This window comes from Nerophis ophidion, linkage group LG02 (assembly GCF_033978795.1).
Source record: "Nerophis ophidion isolate RoL-2023_Sa linkage group LG02, RoL_Noph_v1.0, whole genome shotgun sequence".
Taxonomy (NCBI): Eukaryota; Metazoa; Chordata; class Actinopteri; order Syngnathiformes; family Syngnathidae; genus Nerophis; species Nerophis ophidion.
Genome location: NC_084612.1, coordinates 57522403 through 57540215, shown reverse-complemented (window position 1 = coordinate 57540215; position 17813 = coordinate 57522403). Strand labels below are relative to the sequence as shown.

General features: G+C 39.2%; 1 protein-coding gene across 5 annotated transcripts in view; it reads left to right on the top strand.

Annotated features, from left to right (window-relative positions):
• itga7 (integrin, alpha 7) overlaps window positions 1-17813 on the top strand; it is a 107273-nt gene that overhangs the window by 88013 nt on the left and 1447 nt on the right. For 4 of the 5 annotated variants that reach the window (XM_061887183.1, XM_061887174.1, XM_061887200.1 and 1 more), the window contains exons 24-25: window positions 4520-4645; window positions 10571-17813. The exon at window positions 10571-17813 is cut by the window's right edge and continues 1447 nt beyond it. In XM_061887183.1, coding sequence (XP_061743167.1) covers window positions 4520-4645; window positions 10571-10726 — 282 coding nt within the window. In that variant the 3' untranslated portion in view covers window positions 10727-17813. Of the gene's footprint in view, window positions 1-4519; window positions 4646-7545; window positions 7715-10570 lie in introns of all 5 variants that reach the window. The other variant, XR_009804250.1, reaches the window with a different exon arrangement.

The following is a 17813-nucleotide window of genomic DNA, read 5'->3' as shown; positions in this document are numbered from 1 at the left end:
AAGCAGACACAGTGTGTAGACAGAAAAGGGAGACCAGACGCATCTTGGCTTAAAAAGTAAAGATAAAGGTGAAGTTATAACACTGAAACGCCCTCAGGAAGAGGTGCTTTAAGACATGGCTAGCTAGCTAGAAACTAAAGTCCAGCCCCAGTCTGCAATGTTTTTGCAACTTCTAAATCACTAATTATCGCCTCCATGGCGACAAATTAAGTACCTTTCTTACAACTACAATTATCACTGGAGGACGAGGAATAGCTAAACATGCTTCACTACACACTGTAGGAGGATACAATAGCTCACCGGAGACAAAATGTAAACAAACGCCATTGGTGGATGTATACCTAACATCCACTGTAATGATACCAAGTACAGGACCGTATCTAGTCGATAATACTATGATTACGTCGATATTTTTTGGCCTCACAACATCTTCTTTTCATTTTTTAAAACTGTATAGTATGTTTATAAACTCAGGAAATACGTCCCTGGAAACATGGGGACTTTGAATATGACCAATGTATGATCCTGTAATGACTTGGTATCGGATTGATACCCAAAAGTGTGGTACCATCCAAAACTAATGTAAAGTATAAAAAACAGAAAAATAAGTGATTATCAAATTTGAACAGAAGTGTAGATAGAACATGTTAAAAGAGAAAGTAAGCAGATATTAACAGTAAATGAACAAGAAGATTAATAATCCATTTTCTACCTCGTGTCCTTAATAATGTTGACAAAATAATAGAAAAGATAAATGACCCAATATGTTACTCCTAATTAGTCTGCGGATGTATGCAGTCTTTGTCTGTTTACTTACTACTAAAAGACAAGTTGTCAAATATGTTCACTATTTTATTTAAAGACAAACTTGCAATAATAAACATATGCTTAATATACCCTAAGATGTTTTTTGTTTTTTTTTTATGCCAAATAATGCCACTTTTTGTGGTCCCCTTTATTTAGAAAAGTACCCAAAAGTATCAAAATTTTTTTGGCACCGGGACAACACTACTTCATTGGCGTTTCATAACCAAGCTGTAGCGACATTGTTATTGTTAGAGTGAGCGTTGAAGGACTCTTTTTCCAGTGTAGTAACACACTGCCTTGCGACAGCATGCTATGGCATTAGCCGTAAGATAGTAACAGTGTCAGCAGCTTGATCTCTTTTGAGTTTGTAATGCACAAAAATTTGCATAGGACACCAATCCGTACTGACATGAAACAGTAAACAATCCTATTAGAGTATTTGTAAAGTATTAGCCCACATTTCATGTTGTGTCTGTACACAGCGAGCTGACAGTTTATATACTTTAGTTGTATCAACAAACTTGAGGTGTTGTGCGTATCATGATCAACATTATAGTGACTCCCTCGATGGACAGTTGTGCGTTTGGTCCAGCTAGCCGGGCACGTCATTTTTCCAGTTGACTTTGGATAAGCACTACATTTATGCCGGCTTAGCTTGGCTCCAAATTTCACATTTGCAGCGTCAAGTCATGCTCGGCTTCCGCCTGCTCCAATATTTTTACTCTCTGTTTGTGCTTGTTTCTATGACCAGCATTTCATCCTCTGTATATTCATCTTCAAAAACATAAGGTTGTGAATACACTTTTGTCTAGAAATAGCCATCTTCGTCATCTATTACCAAATCTGCCATGATTAGAAAACACAAGCGGTCGCTGCCCGAAGTCGGAACCTCTTGGCTATGGAAACGGAAATAAATGTCCTAAGGAAATAAGTTCCGGGAATGCACAACCTGCAAAAAGTCAGTGTTCAAAAACAAACATTAGGGGTATTTTATTTGAACCAAGCCAAATGATCTGCCAATAAAACAAGAACATTTGGCTTGTAAGACTTTCCAAAACAAATAAAATTAGCTAACCTCAATGAACACAAAAATAACATTAAAGTTAAAGTAAAGTTAGAGTACCAATGATTGTCACACACACACAAGGTGTGGCGAAATTATTCTTTGCATTTGACCCATAATCCTTGATCCACCCCCTGGGAGGTGAAGGGAGCAGTGAGCAGCAGCGGTGGCCGCGCCCGGGAATAATTTTGGGTGATTTAACCCCCAATTCCAACCCTTGATGCTGAGTGCCAAGCAGGGAGGTAATGGGTCCCATTTTTATAGTCTTTGGTATGACTCAGCCGGGGTTTGAACTCCCAACCTACCAATCTCAGGGCGGACACTCTAACCACTATAGGCCACTGAGTAGGTTAGAATATTCAGTATATGCACTTTTCTCGGTAGAAAAAAAGAAGAGACATTTTTGCTCAGTATGTTGAAAAATATTCTTAAATTAAATAAATGCTAGTGTCATTATCTTGACATAATAATATGCGCTCGGCATTACGTTTCTTGAAAACAGCAAACTTAAACTAAAAACAAATTTATTGTTCTTAATGGAAAGGCAACCGCTTGTTACTCCTTGCCATTCAGGCAAATCATATTGTCTAAAAATGCATTTTTTCATCAACAATATGATATCATCGCACCAAGTGCATGGTCTTTCAGTCAATTAGTGCTCATATATAGAGCCTGGCCCCCGGCCAAATTTTTTTCCATAGTAATTTTTGAAGAATTCATCTGAATGGGCATGAACTCTTTCTGTTCAAAATTGTTTGAAATGTCACATGTTAAATGTTTAAATATTAACTGTCTGTTTACTGTACTGTGCCAACTGTACTACCATATGAGTACCTATTTTCCATTGTTTCATTGAAAATAAAACAGAAAACTCAATTTGGCTGTCATTTGTTTTAATTATGAGGCACAATTGTGTCAAAGTCATGATTTTTTTTCATGCTTGAAATAAAAAAATATTACTTTAAAAAAGTAGTTTTATACTTATGAGTGTTGCTGACACAGCATTTATATTCTAGTTTCAAGCATGTTTTACTCAATATAGGTCATACAATCTCAGCAACAACCTGTAATATCTTACTGAGATCATTTAGGTCCAAAACACTTAAAACAAGTAAAAGACTCTAACATAAAATCTGCTTAGTGAGAAGAATTATCTTATCAGACAGAAAACAAGCAAATATCACCCTTATTTGAGATATTTAATCTTACTTGTATTTTGATAATTTTACACTGCAAAAACTGAAATCTAATACATATTGTACATATTACATATTGTTATGAACGTGTCTGTTACTATATTTATATATATATATATATATATATATATATATATATATATATATATATATATATATATATATATATATGTATATATATACAAAACACTTGGAAAATGTAGTAAGCTAGGCTAGAAGTTACTCTTGATTAAATGTATCAAAGTTACAGGGAAAGCTATCCCGGATAATTGTAGAAAACTACACTACTAGCTACATGACTAAAGTAGCTTGCTACATCAAAGCTTCATTTAACAACACTCATATCTATTGACCCACATGTATACAATTAATGTTCATGTAACTGAGAGTATACAAATGAACCCAATAATGGTCCATTACTATGTCATTTAGCTGGGGGCACCCTACAACTACCTCTCGAGGTCCCCACACCCCACTGGATCTATTTATTTTAGTTTGCCTTTTCTTTGGCCCACCCCTATAATGTTATTTTTTTCACTACCTACAGTAAAAAAAAAAAAAAAAAACGCATCTATATATTTATTGACAAAAAAAAACAACAATGACTTATGTGGGAACAGTTGGTAATGTTCATGTGCAGTAAATCTTTTCATTAATTCAACTCACCTTAATGTGCGATCCTATATTTGAGTTGGATAACTTTGCTAAAAAAATTGTTTTTTTAAAGTTATGATTTTGGTTTACAGAGAAAACAACTACAAAATAAGGTTAGGGGCATTATTTTCTCTAAACACTGACATTTGTATAAATATGGCCAAGTTCACGCCAACATCACAAAAATCAAATCCACAGAAGAGAATTCCTCTGCAAATTACAAGTATGTTTTTTTTGTTTGTTTGTTTGTTTGGAGTCAGCTTGAAGCGTCCCTCTGTCTCCGACTCCCTTGTCTATGAGTGTCTGCTATGATTTTGCTTACTAGTGTGGATAACTACTGGGAAATGTGGTTGAATTACGTAGCTTAGCTACATGTAGCTTGTTGCTGCCCATTACTGAATATCTAAAACATTGATGGAGGGTTTTGAAGATGTTTTAGAGGGTTCTGAAGACCACTATGGTGACTCACAGTATCCACATTTTGCAAGCATTTTATCATGTTTTGAATCCTAATAGAAAGATGTATGTCAATCAATAAATCAATCAATCATTCATATAGCACTTAATCACAAGTGTCTCAAAGAGCTGCACAAGCCATAACGACATCCCAGATCCCAGATGTGTGTTCTTGTCTCTCGCAATGATTGTGAACAATAGGCAAAACCCCCCCAAAAAGTGCAGTTCCTCTTGAAGTTTAAGTTCAGTTCTTATTCTTTAATGTTGTCATTTCCAGTATCTCACCTCTAGGGGGAGACAAATGTGTGCTGAGCATAAAGCGTTGTGTTTTGTAAATATTCAGGTTCCAGTGATGATCTACCCGGAACCAGGCCTAGCGGACCAGTACTCTATCCCCTGGTGGATCATCCTCATCGCCGTCTTGGCTGGCATTCTTCTCCTGACCCTGTTGGTCTGCATACTGTGGACGGTAATCAGATTGTTCACCTACTGTCTAAAAGCTATGAATACATCTCCATTGTCCTTCTTTCTTCAGTCGTGGTCAAAAGTGTACATACATTTGTAAAGAGCATAATGTCATGGCTGCCTTGAGTTTTCAATAATTTTTACAACTCTTAATTTTTTTGTGATAAAGTGATTGGAGCACATACTTGTTGGTCACAAAAAACATTCATGAAGTTTGGTTCTTTTATGAATTTATTATGGGTCTACTGAAAATGTGAGCAAATCTGCTGGGTCAAAAGTATACATACAGCAATGTTAATATTTGCTTACATGTATTTTGGCAAGTTTCACTGCAATAAGGCACTTTTGGCAGCCATCCAAAAACTTCTGGTTGAATTTTTGTCCATTCCTCTTAGCAAAATTGTAGTACTTCAGCTAAATCGGTTGCTTTTTTTCCTATATGGACTTGTTTCTTCAGTATTGTCCACACGTTTAAATCAGGACTTTGGGAAGGCCATTCTAAAATCTTAATTCTATCCTGATTTAGCCATTCCTTTACCACGAATTGAGTAAAGTGGACCTTGACTTAAACAAGTTGAAAAACGTATATTCGGGTGTTACCATTTAGTGGTCAATTGTACGGAATATGTACTGTACTGTGCAATCTACTAATACAAATCTTTTGACGTGGCATCACATGGACAAAGATAAGACCTTCTGGAGGAAATTTCTGTGGTCAGATCAAACAAAAATTGAGCTGTTCGGCCACAATATTCAGCAATATATTTAAAGTTAATTTAAGTATCAATGATTGTCACACACACACACTAGGTGTGGTGAAATGTGTCCTTTGCATTTGACCCATGTCCTTGTTCACTCCCTGGGACGTGAGGTGAGCAGTGGGCAGCAGCGGTGCCGCGCCCAGGAATCATTTATGGTGATTCAACCCCCAATTCCAACCCTCGATGCTGAGTGCCAAGCAGGGAGGCAATGGGTCACATTTGTATATAGTCTTTGGTTTGAACTCACAACCTACCGATCTCAGGGTGGACACTCTAACGACTAGGCCACTGAGCAGGAGAGAGAAAAGATGAGGCCTTAAAGGCCTACGGAAATGAGATTGTCTTATTTAAACGGGGATAGCAGGTCCGTTCTATGTGTCTTGATCATTTTGCGATATTGCCATATTTTTGCTGAAAGGATTTAGTAGAGAACATCGACGATATGTGTCATACTTGATCATTTCGCGATATTGCCATATTTTTGCTGAAAGGATTTAGTAGAGAACATCGACGATAAAGTTCGCAACTTTCGGTGCTAAGAGAAAAGCCCTGCCTTTACTGGAAGTCGCAGACGATGACGTCACATGTTTGATGGCTCCTCACATATTCACATTGTTTTAAATGGTAGCCTCCAACAAAAAGTGCTATTCGGACCGAGAAAACGACAATTTCCCCATTAATTTGAGCGAGGATGAACGATTCTTGTTTAAGGATATTGTTCCCTACGGACTAGAAAAAAAAAAAAACGTGATTGCATTGGGATGGATTCCGATGTTTTTAGACACATTTAATAGGATAATTCTGGTAAATCCCTTATCTTTCTATTGTGTTGCTAGTGTTTTAGTGAGTTTAATAGTACCTGATAGTCGGAAGGGTTTGTCCACGGGTGTCTTGACGCCAATGTCTCAGGGGAGTCGACGGCAGCTATGGACAGCACAAGCTCAGCTTTTCTCCGGTAAGAACTGACTTTTTAACCACAATTTTCTCACCGAAAGCTGCTGGTTGACATGTGGTCACGCTTTGATCCATAGGAAAGTTTCACCTCCAGTAATTTTAAACAAGGAATCACCGTGTGTTTTTGTGGCTAAAGGCTAAAGCTTCCCAACTCCATCTTTCTACTGTGACTTCTCCAATATTAATTGAACAAATTGCAAAATATTCAGCAACACAGATGTCCAAAAAACTGTATAATTATGTGGTTAAAGCAGACGACTTTTAGCTGTGTGTGTGTGTAGCGCTCACACTTCCTAAAATCCCGTGACGTCTTGCGTACACGTCATCATTACACGACGTTTCGAAGACGAAACTCCCGGGAAGTTTAAAATTGTATTTTAGTAAACTAAAACGGCCATAATGGCATGTGTTGCAATGTTAATATTTCATCATTGATATCTAAACTATCAGACTGCGTGGTGGGTAGTAGTGGGTTTCAGTAGGCCTTTAAATCCCCGGAAAACCATCCTACCGTCAAGCATGGTGGTAGCAGTATTAGGTTTTGGGCCTGTTTGGCTGCCAATGGAACTGGTGCTTAACAGAGAGTAAAAGGGACAATGAAAAGGGAAGATTACCTCTAAATTATGCAGGACAACCTAAATTCATCAGCCCGGAGGTTGGGTCTTGGGCGCAGTTGGGTGTTCCAAAAGCACAATGACCCCAAACACACGTCAAAAGTGGTAAAGGAATGGCTAAATCAAGCGAGAAATAATATTTTAGAATGCCCTTCCCAAAGTCCTGACTTAAACGTGTGGACAATGCTGAAGAAACAAGGCCATGTTGGAAAACCAACAAATGTAACTGAATTGCACCAATTTCGTCTAGCGAAGTGGTCAAAATTTCAAGCAGAAGCTTGTGGATGGCTACCAAAAGCGCCGTATTGCAGTGAAACTTGCCAAAGCCAAAGGACATGTAATCAAATATTAACATTTCTTCATGAATATTTTTTGTGACCAACAAGTATGTGCTCCAATCAATCCGTCACAAAAAAAATATACGAGTTGTAGAAATTATTGTAAACTCAAGAGAGCCATGACATTGTGTTCTTTACAAGTGAATGTAAACTTTTGACCGCGACTGTGTATAACCCTGCTTTTCTATCATCCTCCTTATTCATATCTGGTTTTTCCACTCCGTTACTCGCCTCCAGTGCGGCTTCTTCAAGCGCAGCGAGAGGCGTCAGCACTATGACGCCGAGTACTACCGGGCCCATTTGGGGGTCCAGCCCTCGGAGGTGGAGAAGCAGGCCTCGGAACTGTAATGGCGTCGTTTCAGTCGGGCCCGCTCTCTCCCCCTCCTCCTCCTCCTCCCTCCAAGTGGTAAAGCTGGCCTTTGCTGTTTGCTTGGCAAATGGCTGCTTGGTGTTCACACGGACGACGAAGCAAATGCCATATTGGGTGGATTTGATCCTGTGAACACCATGCAGATGTTCTTGCATGGTGTGAAAGCCATTTATCAACAACACCCGGCTTGTCACGTTTTAAAACCAATAACACTCGCACGGTTTTTACCTGCAATTGTTTGTTTTGTTTGCATACCACACGCTTGCTTTGGTGTTCAATGTGTGTTTCTTGAAGCCACGGTGTGTGATAACAACACTTATTGCTAGGCTGATTCAGCAAGGCCTGAAAGGGCAACTTAACTTTCTTTGGAGTAATCAGTCAATAGCTTCTCTCTCGTTGCCATGGCAACCCCCACTTTATATATATATATATATATATATATATATATATATATATATATATATATATATATATATATATATATATATGTATAGTACAGACCAAAAGTTTGGACACACCTTCTCATTTTAATGTGTTTTCTTTATTTTCCCGACTATTTCCATTGTGGATTGTCACTGAAGGCATCAAAACTTTGACACAATTTCAGGTGACTACCTCTTGAAGCTTATGGAAAGAATGCCAAGAGTGTGCAAAGCAGCAATCAGAGCAAAGGGTGGCTATTTTGAAGAAACTATAATATAAAACATGTTTTCGGTTATTTCACCTTTTTTTTTGTTAAGTACATAACTCCACATGTGACAATGTACCATGTAAATAGTCATGAAAGTAAAGAAAATGAACACATTATTGAGAATATGTGTCCAAACGTTTGACCTGTACTGTAAATATAAATAAAAAATAACATAACAAGCAACTGTAATTTTTATTGTTAATATTATCACAATATAATATTAAATATAATGTATTTATACACTTTATATATCATTATGTATATAATATTTGTTGTTATTATTATAATCATTATTATCATTATGTATAGACAGAAAATAGATACAATAGTATATTTAATATTAATATTGTCTGATAATGTAAAGACATTACATTTCTTATGCATGTTAAATTGTTGTACAAGTGTAAAAGGAAGTTAACAACTGTTATTGATAAGACATAGGAACTACGACAAAAGAACAAAAAACACTCCCCAGTTTTGGCTGAGGATGAATGACAACAGCGTGACATAAATAAAAGTAGTTTTTTTTTTTCCAATGTTAATTTTCATACAAGCGCAACAAGAAGTCAACCACTGTTGACATTTTATGACGTTTAAATAATGTTGTCTATTTAATGAGGGACAATGATGTAATTCATGTATGTCATTTTGTTAACATTCCCACTTGTTGCACATGTGTAGTAATAAGTTATATATACAAGTGATATAAGGTAATAACACAAATTCAAAGTATAAACTTTGCATGTCCTTCTTGACATGCAAGTGTAAGAAGAAAAACCGCCATTGTTCATTTGTGTTAGTGTTGCAAGGAGGCCGAAGTGCAGTGATTCTGAAACTGCAGTACGCATACTGGTACGCCGAAATAAAATAAATAATACACTTTACTAAAGTACAGTGTTTTATTTTTCCTATATTGAAACAGTGTTACTGTTCAAACTGTGTGTAGCGTCACAGTGGCCCAAAATATTAAATGTACTTTTTAATAAAGCCTCTGCCTTGTTTTAATGAATACTTAGGCCGACTAAGCTACCAATTTTTAGTGTTGATCATTATGGTGACCACGTTTTTCTGAAGTGGTAATTGGGAAAAAAAAAAAAAGTTTGTGAAAGCAAAAGAACACACACACACAAGATTTGATTATTTATTGTGACGTGTAAACGCCAAGCTTTTCTGCTGCTTGAGAGGCATTTCTCAATTTGAATGTTCAAAACCCAACACCATTAAGTTGGCAGGTTGTGTAAACGGTAAATAAAAACAGAATGCAATAAATTGCAAATCCTTTTCAACTTATATTCAATTGAATAGAATTAGGCAGTACTGCGTTAAGAAGCCACATCAGTGTGTAAAGGAAATCACCACAGGGAGTCAGGAACACTTCAGAAAACCACTGTCAGTAACTACATTACCTCCCTGCTTGTCACTTATCATCAAGGGTTGGAATTGGGGGTTGAATCACCAAAAAATTATTCCCGGGCACAGCCACCACTGCTGCTCACTGCTCCCCTCACCTCCCAGGGGGTGATCAAGGGTGATGGGTCAAATGCAGAGAATAATTTTGCCACACCTAGTGTGTGTGTGACAATCATTGGTACTTACAGTTGGTTGCTACATCTGTAAGGGCAAGTTAAAACTCTACTATGCAGAGCGAAAGCCATTTCTCAACAACACCCAGAAATGGCGCCAGCTTCGCTGGGCCCGAGCTCATCTAAGATGGACTGATGCAAAGTTTAAAAGTGTTCTGTGGTCTCACGTGTCCACATTTTAAATTGTTTTTGGAAACTATGGACGTGGTGTCCTTCTGACCAAAGAGGAAGAAAACCATCCAGAGTGTTCTAGGCACAAATTTCAAAAGCCAGCATCTGTGATGGTATGGGGGTGTATTAGTGCCCAAGGCATGGGTAACTTACACATCTGTGAAGGCACTATTAATGCTGAAAGGTACATACAGGTTTTGGAGCAACATATGTTACGTTATCATGGACGCCCCTGCTTATTTCATCAAGTCAATGCCAAGCCACGTGTTACAACAAATAAAGTTTATCAGTTCAAATATTTGCAGTCCATTCAATTGAATATATGTTGAAATGGATTGTATTTAATTTTTATTTACCCTTTACACAACGTGCCAACTCCACTGGTTTTGGGTTTTGTAGTTTGAGCTTTGAAGCGCTAAAGTTTCTCCCCCCCTTCTTCTCCTCCAGTGTGGCTTCTTCCAGCGGGCCCACCACAAAGACAAACTGCCTCAGCACCACGCCGTGAAGATCCCCCGCCAAGACCGCCCCCAGTTCCAGACGGAGAAGTCTGGCGCTCAGGTGAAAAAGGAATGGGCCACACACTGGAGCGACAGGACCTCATAAGCTCCGCCCACCACCCCCAACTAATGTGTCACTAGACGGAACTAATGGACTAAGAACAAGCGTCGGCATGCGCAGGTCAGCGCCGCCTCATGACAAAGATGATGTCAGGACATCGGTCTGTACATGACGTTGAAGAGGAATACTACTCTGTTTCGCCTTAACTGACGACTTGACGACTGTACGGACCTTTTTGTGTCCGACGGATCTAACTTAGCTATAACAATGGAAAATGTATGTTGAGTTTTAAAAAAAAAAGGTGAGAAAAGTCGTTTAAATACCAACACTAGTAGCACTTTTCTTTAAGATCGTCATGCTTCATGCGTGATCTTTTTTTCTGGGTTATGTGGCGGCTGGAGCCTATCCCAGCTAACCTACGTCCTGGACCGTTCTACCCGTATGCTTTCACACAGAGATCACTACTGTACAGAATCCAGTGAAGGAGGGATGCTTGCATGCAGTATTCTGATACTCGGAGTGTCTGCTGTGACGTACACTATATTGCCAAAATTATTCGGCCACCTGCCTTGACTCACATATAAAATAACCCATAGGGTTCAGTATGATGTGTGTGCACCTTTTGCAGCTATTACAGCTTCAACTCTTCTGAGAAGGCTGTCCACAAGGTTGCGGAGTGTGTTTATAGGAATTTTCCACCATTCTTACAAAAGCGCATTGGTGAGGTTGATTGAGAAGGCCTGGCTCTCAGTCTCGGTTCTAATTCATCCCAAAGGTGTTCTATCGGGTTCAGGTCAGGACTCTGTGCAGGCCAGTCAAGTTCATCCACACCAGACTCTGTCATCCATGTCTTTATGGACCTGGAACTAAGGGCCCAAGCCCATCACCTGAAAAACCAACCCCACACCATTATTCCTCCTTCCACCAAATTTCACACAAAATGTACCGCACTACTGGCAACATCCAAACCCAAACTGGTCCATCAGATTTCCTGATGGAAAAGCGTGATTCATCACACCTGTGGCCGGGAAAAGTGATTAGGACACCTGATTCTGGCAATATAGTGTACGTCCAACAGTTTCTTCCATTATAAACAGGCCAGGGAAATAAAGTCAGGATGCGCTTTCACACATGCACAGTTCCAGCCTCTTTTCCGACCCTGATGCTACATTTGAAGGTGCAAGGTTGTATTTTACAGAACACCAAAGAACAGAAAATATGCCAGCTTTTAAAGGCTGTGTGATGGTAATTGGAATTATTTGGGGGGTCCTTTCACACAGGTGTTATTCTGCCACGTTCACAACATCGAAAAGTTGTTCAGTTTCTAGATTGACTTCTGTCTAATTTCGTGTCACACAGGAAAAATGGCAGATTCTACATGCTTTGTGAAAGGGAATGATTACGGTATTTTCCGGACTATAAAGCTCACTTAAAATCCTTTTTTTTCCCTCGAAATTTAACAGTGCGCCTAATGTACAGAATAATTCTGGTTTTGTTTACCAACCTCAAAGCAATTTTATTCAGTACATGGTGAAATGATAAATGAGACTAGTAGATGGCAGTCAAACATAAGAGATATGTGTAGACTGCAATATGACTCAAGTAAACAAGACCAGCATTTTATATGTTCCACTGAAAGAATAGAACATTACACAAGGCGCTCAAAAATCTATCAAAATGTTTTAGTTCGATTTTGGTAAGCCATGAAGCCACACCACTTGATGGATATGAGTATTATTATGGTGTGTGTATTAGGTAAGACATATTGTCTGGCGTTTTGTTTTGCAATACCATGCAAAAGCAAGTTTTCTTACCTTGTGGTACCTGCTGATCTGTATTTGGGATCTGCATGAATCCTGAAAAATTGCGCGCATCCGCATTTGTAGTCTGTGGGACACCGTAATTGATAAGCTTGTTCTTTTTCTCTATCTTCTTGTTATGAGACAATCATCCTCCGCTGTGGCTATTTCTAATATAGAGTAGTGTAAAGTTGTTACTTATATCTGTCAGTAAACTCGCAACAAGAGCGCTAACACATACAGGTGTAGTGAGTTTACATTATTCACCCAAGGAACTTTGGTTATTAGAGAGTTCCGGTCGGAGGGTTTTTCACGGGACACGCCTTGTAGTTGTTTCCGGATGACGAGATGCTGCGCCGTTATTGATTGAAGTAAAGTCTGAATGTCATTGAAACAGTTAGCGCCATCTTTTGACACTTCTTCCACCTCCGTCCTTGCACGCTACACCGCGACATCAAAGGCTTGAAGATGATCTGTAAAAAATTATCCATGCAACATTTTACCAAAGAACCACCATCTCAGGTTATGTAGACCACAAGAAAGTATTTTACATTTAGAAAAAAGTAATAATAATATGACTCCTTTAATGCGCCTTGTAATCCGGTGCGCCTTATATATGAAAAAAATATTAAAAATATATAATTCGTCGGCAGTGCGCTTTATAATCCTGTGAGCCCTATGTTCCGGAAAATACGGTAGGACTGGTGATCACTCCCTTGTTCAGGCATTGTGGAATACCCTTATACACAGTTGCTGTCCTGAAGTTGCCAGATTGACTTTTTGACTTACATTTTGTGTCTGTGCCATTTGCACTAAAGGATAAAGTTAATACGGAATTCCCTTACATACAGTTGTTACCCCGTTTCTTTTGTTGCTCCAAAAGATCAAAAATGTTGACAGGTTGACCTCTCATTTTGTGCTGTTACCGTTTATACAGAACAGTCGCACATGATGGAAAAACTGTTGCAGAGAGAGCTTTAGGTTGAATAAATGGTTGGGATACCCTTTCACAAAAGCAGTGTCGCGCCTCTGTTATGGCTCTGATAAAATTGCAAGGCTGACTTTGGCGTGTCGATACTGTTTCTGCAGAACAAAACTGCTGTTCCAGGTAGGACAACATAATTAGGTCTAGTTTAGACTCCCCCGGTGCTTTCCCGGCTCTGTTACGGGTCTGATACCCCTCAACTCCGAAATGGTGGAAAGTTTACAGAATTGGTTTTTCACTCCCGTTTTGTGTTAGTGCTTTTCATACAGACTGATAAAGTTTGAGGCTATTGGTAGCTAAAGTCATTGCGGAATTTCCCTTGCACACAGATGTTTTCCTGATTCTTTGATGGCTCTTATCTAAAAGTTTAAAATGGTCGACAGGATGACCTGTTATTTTTGTGTTGTTACCGTTTGTACAGAACAGTCACACAAGTTGTAAAAATGCCGGCAACAGGATGAGAGAGCTTCAGGTTGAATAAGTAACTCGGGATACCCTTTCACAAAAGCCTCTGTTACGGATCTAATAAAATTGCAAGGCTGATTTTAGCTGTCTCTTTGTGTGTCAGTACTGTTTTTGCAGAAAAGCGACACAGAAAAAAACTACTGTTCCAGGCATGAAAAAATAATTCGGTCTGGTTTTGACTCCCACTGGTGCTTTCCCGGCTCTGTTACGGCTCTGGTACCCTTCAACTCCAATAGTTGAAAGTATACAGAATTACTTTTTGACTCCCGTTTCGTGTCGGTGCTTTTTATACATACTGATAAAGTTTGAGGCTATGCGATGGGAGGTAAAGTCTTTGCTGACGTTCCCTTACACACAGAAGTTTCCCCGCTTCTTTTTTGGCGCTGATCCAAAAGCTCAAAAGGTCGACAGGTTGACCTCCCCTTTTGTGCTGTTACCAATTTTACAGAACAGTTGCACAAGTTGGAAAAATGCTGGCAACAGGATGAGAGAGCTTTAGGTTGAATAAATGACTGAGGTTATCCTTTCACACAAACAGTTTCTGGCCTCTGTTATGGTTCTGACAAAATTGCAAGGCTGACTTTGGTGTGTCGGTACAGTTTCTGCAGAAAAAAAAACTGCTAATCCAGGCATGAAAAAATAATTAGGTCTGGTTCTGACTCCCCTTGGTGCTTTCCGGCTCTGTTACGGGTCTGGTACCCCTCAACTCCAAAGGTGGAAAGTTTACAGATTGACTTTTTGACTCCCGTTTTGTGTCGGTGCCGATTATATGGACAGATAAAGTTTGAGGTTATGTGATCGGAGCTAAAGTCATTGCGGAATTTCCCCTTCCACACATATGTTTTCCCGCTTCTTTTATGGCTCTGATCTGAAAGCTTAAAAAGGTCGACAGGTTGACATGTCATTTCGTGTTGTTACCGTTTATACAGAGCAGTCGCACAAGTTGTACAAATGCTGACAACAGGATGAGAGAGCTTCAGGTTGAATAAGTAACTGGGGGTACCCTTTCACACATGCCTTACAGATCTGGTAAAATTGCATGGGTGACTTTAACTCTCTCTTTGCGTGTCGGTGCTGTTTCTACAGAAAAGCGACAGAAAAAAAACTGCTGTTCCAGGCATGAAAAAAATAATTCGGTCTGGTTTTGACTCTGTTACGGCTCTGATACTCCTCAACTCCAATGGTTGAAAGTTAACAGATTTACTTTTTGACTCGCGTTTTGTGTCCGAGCCGTTTATATGGACTGATAAAGTTTGAGGCTATTGGTAGCTAAAGTCATTGCAGAATTTCTCTTGCACACAGATGTTTTCCCGCTTCTTTTATGGCTCTGATCTAAAACCTCATACAGGTCGACAGGGTGACCTCTCATTTTGTACTGTTACAGTTTATACAGAACAGTCGCACAAGTGGAAAAAAAGCCGGTAATCGAGTGAGAGAGCTTCTGGTTGAATAAATGACTGAGGTTATCCGTTCACACAAGCGGTGTCCTGCTTCTGTTATGATTCTGATAAAATTGCAAGGCCGACTTTGGCGTGTCGGTACTGTTTCTGCAGAAAAAAACTGCTGTTTCAGGTATGAAAAAATAATTAGGTTTGGTTTTGACTCCCCCTGCTCCTTTCCCGGCTCTGTTACGGCTCTGATACCCATCAACTCCAAAAGTTGAAAGTTTACAGATTTACTTTTTGACTCCCGTTTTGTGTCGGTGCCTTTTTTACGGACTGATAATGTTTGAGGCTATTGGTAGCTTATGTCATTGCAGAATTTCCCTTGCACACAGATGTTTTCCCACTTCTTTTATAGCTCCGATCCAAAAGCTCAAAAAGGCTGCAAGAGTAACCTACCATTTTGTTTGCTGTTCCCATTTCTGCAGAACAGTCACACGTGGCTATCATAGGCTGCCAGTAAGGACGATGCGTCCCGACTGTGTTACAGTTCTGATACTACCTCCAAAAAGGTGCAAAATTGCCAGGTTCACTTCGGCTTTCCCGTTGTGTGTCGGTACCGTTTCTACAGAACAGTGACACATAAACAATCTAGTGTCTGGTGTGGAACGTCACTGCTGTTCAGGTATTGTTAAAAAAAACCTTTACACACAGGTGCTGTCCTGCCTCTGTTACAGCTCAAATACTACCTCCAAAAAGTGGAATATTGTCAACGCAACATGTTGCCTCCTGTTTTGCGTGCATGCCGTTTATACTGACAAACAGAAGACGGGAACAATGGCGGTTTCCACATGAAAAGAGCTAAAGTCCTGTTCATTCAGAGACTGTCAAAACTTACTATCTGGAATGTTGACTGACAGCTGTCATTTGTAGACCAAGGAACCTGAGGTCAAAGTTCAAGACAGTGCATGTTTGTTTTGGCACTTTTTCTACACTTTTCAACAAGTCTTTGTATTAGTCAGAGTCACAAAAAAACTGGTTAAACAGTTCAAAGGAGGGGTGTCCCGATACATTTTCACTTTCGATACAATACCAGTGTACCTGTATTATTTTCTACTGTGGAATGTTGGAAGGGTGAAGTGAAAAGAGTCACAGAATAATGAAAAGCAAGAACCTGTTTATTATTAACTGTCCGGAATGGTCTTGTGCTGTCTTTAAAAGGAAGTTGAATGGGAATTATGTCAGCGGGCACGATAATTCTTCAAGTTAAGACCATAAGTTAAGACTCAGTTGAATGATGCAGACACGTTTGTTGCTAGTTACTTTCTTCTTTTTTTTTTGCAAACATTTGTTTATTGGTTTTAGACTGCAATATTGTCCAATTAAGGACAATTATTATGGATGCTAGCTTGTGTGCTATTGTATGCTTAGCTGTTGTGTAGCTGCTAGCTCCTAGTCGCCTCAATCCGACAATATTTACCTTTTGCAATATATACAATATATGACCAACCTTGTGTGTTAACTGGATGATATTTAGATGTCAACTGGCTTTATTGGAACATTTATCGGACAGTTTTGAAGCAAGCAGATATACAAATATGGTAAATAAAAACAAAATACAATGATTTGCAAATCCTTTTCAACTTCTATTAAATTGAATAGACTGCAAAGAGAAGATATTTAACGTTCGAAATGGTAAAGGTTGTTATTCTTTGCAGATATTAGCTCATTTGGAATTTGATTCCTGCAACATGTTTCAAAAAAGCTGACACAAGTGGCAAAAAAGACTGAGAGAGTTGAGGAATGCTCATAAAACACTTATTTGTAACATCCCACAGGTGAGCAGGCTAATTGGGAACAGGTTGGTGCCATGATTGTTATGAAAGCAGCTTCCATGAAATGCACAAACAGTGATGGGGCGAGGGTCATCACTTTGTCAACAAATGCGTGAGCAAATTGTTGAAAAGTTAAAGAACAACATTTCTTAACCACCTATTGCAAGGAAATTTAGGGATTTCACCATCTACGGTCCGTAATATCATCAAAAGGTTCAGGGAATCTGGAAAAATCACCGCACGTAAGCGGCAAACGTGGATTGCCCGTGACCTTCGATCCCTCAGGCGGTACTGCATCAAAAAGCGACATCACTGTGTAAAGGATATCACCACATGGGCATTGGAACGCTTCAGAAAACTACTGTCAGTAACTACAGTTCATCGCTACATATGTACGTGAAAGTCAAAACTACTAATCAAAGCGAAAGCCATTAATCAACAACACCCAGAAACGCCGCCAGCTTTGCTGGGCCAGAAGTCATCTAAGATGGACTGGTGAAAAGTGGAAAAGTGTTATGTGGTCTGACAAGTCCACATTTCAAATAGTTTTTAGAAACTGTGGACGTTGTGTCCTCCGTACCAAAGAGGAGAAGAACCATCCAGACTGTTATAAGCGCAAAGTTCAAAAGCCAGCATCTGTGATGGTATGGGGGTGTATTAGTGCCA